This window comes from Ostrea edulis, chromosome 6, assembly GCF_947568905.1.
Source record: "Ostrea edulis chromosome 6, xbOstEdul1.1, whole genome shotgun sequence".
NCBI lineage: Eukaryota > Metazoa > Mollusca > Bivalvia > Ostreida > Ostreidae > Ostrea > Ostrea edulis.
In genome coordinates this window covers 6,920,387-6,925,010 of record NC_079169.1, presented here as the reverse complement: position 1 = coordinate 6,925,010, position 4,624 = coordinate 6,920,387, and the positions used below count along the sequence as shown (strand labels likewise).

Below are 4,624 nucleotides of genomic sequence, written 5' to 3'. Positions count from 1 at the left end.
TCCTTTTGCGCCATTGTGGGTTTTATTTTATCAATATGCCGATACAATCGTTTCCGGATTTGATCACAAAATAAAGCAGTTCTTAATCGCCCCGTCAAAAAGGAAGTAAGACATGAGGAATTATTGTATTTGATGAATGGTATGCTGAAGTAGCTAGTTATATTAAGTATCTGGTGTCTACTGGGTCGACTTCCTGCATCCGCATAGTTGTCCTACTATATCCTACAACTACTCGGCCGTAATGATATTACTTCCTAAGTATTGTCGTTGTAGTACATCATTATTGATTGTAATGATTACAGGGACTATCTATGTGTAAACATTAATTACGGTTCCCTTGTTTATCAATTGCTGAAGGCATCACGAGTCTTGGTAACAAAATATCCTACTGTGTAGTGATTAAATGGTGATGATAGATAAATACTGGTGTCACAACATGTCAGACGCGATCGGGTATGGTGTACCACCAGACACAGAAGATATTGTAGCCCACGGACAATGTCTACTGTTTTCAAACATTTTTATCATGCAACAGGTGCTCGCCCCTTTCCTTCTCTGATATTCTTATGCATTGTTACTGAGAACAACAGAAAATAGCGCAATTGTGTTGGAAATTATTATTCTACTCGTATCCGTTTTACTCGCTGTGCAGGCGACAGAAGCTCGGACTTATTTGCATTTCCTGTGTATTTCCTGTTTAGTTTTCATATGATCGTCATTAGCTTCCTCGGCCTCCGTGATTCGCACGTACGTCAATCTCTACCCTAAGGAATGTGATTGTCTGGCCCATTGCTATTTGATCGCTATGGAAGAAAACACAACCAAAGTGATTCCAGCACCCTCATGGAATTTCTCCGTACTGAATCTGACAAATCTTCGGTACAAAGAGGAAACACTTCGGAGGGTGAACGACGAAAGGTCTGAACTCCTCGCTCCCGTCATCGCTTTCCTCTGCCTCTTGATGGTTTTCGGAATTCTTGGAAATCTTCTTGTTTTGTATGTGTATGAATTCCGGTTTAAACGCTCCAGTTCGCGTACTTTCATATTGTGTTTAGCTCTGTTGGATTTCGTGGCCTGTGTGATTGGTATGCCTTACCATATATACGATATGTACCATACTTTTACATACTATGACGAGGGGTCGTGTAAAGGGTTGTCATATATTCTTGGCGTTACCGTCACAGCCTCATCAATTGTTCTGACTCTCATTGCCATAGACAGATATCGTAAAATCTGCAAACCGTTTGGTAAACAGATTTCCGACCTCGGGACTAAGAAAGCTTGTTTCGCTTCCGTATTTGTCGCAAGCCTTTTCAGCATCCCTAACATTATCATGTATGGCAATGCCTCCATAGAAGTGGAGGGTGAAAATTTCACCGGAGTCGAGTGTTATATAAAAGATGAATACGGCGACTCCTCGGAATCCTATGTTTATTTTGGACTTTTCTTTTTACTCTTTATTACCACCACAATAGTTCTTATAATATTGTATTCCTTGGTCGGGATCAAGATCAGAAAGCGAGCGTCGAACATTTCAAATGATTCAGTCAGCGCCAGAAAGGAGAGAGCAGCGGGTAAAAGAAAGTCCTTCAGTTTCTGCGGGGCATCGGATCCGGAAACTACCAACGAAATTTTATCTGAAACAGACGACAGTCTGTCCACCATAAAGGTAAAAACAATGTCGTACAAAAAAGGAACCGATGAAACAAATCCCGAATGCAGAATGGAATATGAAAACGCCGTAACGCCCATTTTCAAGGGTGTAATAGAAAAAGAAAAAGACTCCAGTTCTAGTCATGCTTCCCACACAAGAGCCATAGGTTCGCCCATGATACGAAATAAAAAGAAGGGTGACCACCGCAAGAAAAAGTCGTTTATTGACAACTACAGACGACAGACAATGTCCATGAGCGATGACGACAGCGAAGAAGGCAGACGACAGAGCCATCGGTCCGTTCGGAACTCCTTGTCCGTGAAATCACTTTCAAAGAGACAGAAGAGAACAGTCCGTATTACAGGAATGTTGTTTATGATCACGTTGATATATGTTGTAAGTTTTCTCCCCCACCTTGTTTTGCTGATCTTGGAGTTCCTGGACCCTGTCAGCTTTGAGAACCTTTCCCCGTGGGCCTTTACGGGATACAACTTTCTTCTTCGATCTTATTTTATAAACAATATAGCTAATCCCTTCGTGTATGGATTCCTTGATCCAAAATTTAGATATGAAGTAGTGTTCCTCTTTAAAAGCATTATAAATTGCAAACATAAAAAAATCTTCCAATACTGACATTATCTATTACTGAAGGGACATAACTCAAATGATTACACAGATGCTTTTCTAATTAAAAATTAAATTTCAATTTGCGAAAGCTTGTGAAACATTAATTTTCTATAAATGTTACATTTTATTGCCTGAGAGATATATATATATATATATATTCCCGACAAAGCTTGATGCTACTGTGCACTATATAACGTTAGTGTGTGAGCTTGCTGCTTTAGATGGAGTTTTATCTATCAATGATAAAAAAAAAAGAGAAGATATTTCAGTTGTTTAATTCTTTTATATCTAACAATATCCCATACAATATCTAGATTTATACGTACTGTTTTGGTTTTTTTTTTTTAACTATCAAATTCTGTTTTATTTGTTGAAATTGTATTGAGGATTTGATCTTTTTCCCCTGCGATTGCTATGTAATAAACTATGCATTTTAATTTTGCTCAAGAATTTATCATAAAGTGTTTGAAATGCTAGATTGGTGGTGTTTGTTTCTCTTTGCGAAATCTGGACAGATGTAATATTACTATTGATCGTAACACGCCATAAACCAAAACGGGACGTTTTACGATTACCTTCCGGTAGTGTTATATCATGGATTTGTGTACAAGATCACCAGCAATGGATTGTCTAATCAATCAACCGTAAACATATTAAAATGGAATACTTTCTCCACTCATCTGGCTCCTTCTAGCAAACACAGATATTATTGCCGCAGAATGAAGCAAATGTGCGATAATTTACATAAACAAAAGAATTTACGTCCTATTTTTGTGCCATTCGGTTGTCATAATCATGACGTGGATCTTAAGGATTTTGCGTAAATGGCCATATAATCAACACATTCATATTCCTTATCTTACATACATGATCGTTAAATAGCAAGAATATAAAAGAGAGAGAGAGAGAGAGAGAGAGAGAGAGAGAGAGAGAGAGAGAGAGAGAGTGTGTGTGTGTGTGTGTGTGTACGATATTTCTAAGAAGAATTGGATTACTATGCAAATGGTTTAAAAATACTTTGAGATCAGTAAGAAATATATATGTGTCATATTGTAATTTTTCAATTTACTGGGTGTGTGTAAATACAAAAATAGTTGTATCATTGTTTTTATATTTACATCCACCTAGTAAATTTGTGTATGTAAATATGAGCATGAATTGTTGAATTTTCTACACACACATGTAACTAAATTGATATGTGGACTTTAAAAATTCGAAATAGCACTACAACTATTTCCAATATTTTTCATTTACCCACAACATTGATATGAAGCATTATCCTTCTCAGAACGTCAATCTCCATCCTCATGTGAAGGCATACGTTTTTGCAAAATCTTTATTCAATAAAACTTCACCCATGATATAGAAATATACCTTTTGGAGGAATTTTATTCACTGAATAAGAAAAAAATTTGGTAAACTTTTAATACTGAAAAAGTTCATAATTTATTCAAATAATCAATTGCTTAAAATTAAAAAAAAATTTGTAAAGGGCAATAAATTGGTATTGTCTCTACTGTATGTCAATTATGAAATGATTTCACTGATATGCACAATTAATTAATGCATATCTATAAAGTGGCAGTTTTTAAAAAAAAAGATAAAACTGTTGACATTAAAACTTGGTTATTTTAACAAGTTTTTATGTATTTTTATTATTCTTTTTTATGAATTGTGCGATTTTCTGATGTTGACATACATGTACTTCTGTATATGTTTGTCCGACATCTTTAAAAATGGTGGCAACATATACATTTTCTTTGGTTATTGATTGAATTAAACTTTATTAAGAGGAAATTAATACAGGTTTTCCAATTTCAACCATTGATAATGATAATTTACATGACTGTGTAAACACACGTGACGTCATCGGAAATTTTTCATGTATAGGAAATAGCACGGAAACCGACGACAAAGGTCAATGAGTGTAATCCCTGTTTCCGAGACATTCACCTTTCATAGGCGGATATCCAGTATGATTCTCAAACACAGCAATGTAATATAAAAAATAAAACCAGTATTCTATCGTCTTCCGGTCCCCTCACAACGTGTATTTACAATGTATTACTGTTTGAATCACGTGATTAATCAGTCAATCATTCACACTCACCCACCTCTGGTATGTCCAGGGGTCCGTGTTTGTCCTAATTTTAATTTTCTATTTTTTATAGGAGTTATGTGATTGATCACTGTTTGTTATCTTTACATTTTTACTATACATTGAAGAAACAAATGGGGATTTTTACCATACCTAAAATGTGGGATTTCTTAACCCCATTGGGATTTTGTTGGTTGTGTGTGTGTAGGGGGGGGGGATTTTCAATAACACAAAACCCGATGGAA

General features: G+C 35.9%; 1 protein-coding gene across 1 annotated transcript; it reads left to right on the top strand.

Moving 5' to 3' along the window:
- The first annotated feature begins 301 nt into the window (after positions 1 to 301).
- LOC125648135 (uncharacterized) lies at positions 302 to 2,757 on the top strand. Its single transcript, XM_048875064.2, has one exon. The coding sequence runs from the start codon at positions 806 to 808 to the stop codon at positions 2,285 to 2,287; it is 1,482 nt and encodes a 493-aa protein (XP_048731021.1). The 5' UTR covers positions 302 to 805; the 3' UTR covers positions 2,288 to 2,757.
- Positions 2,758 to 4,624: the final 1,867 nt, after the last annotated feature.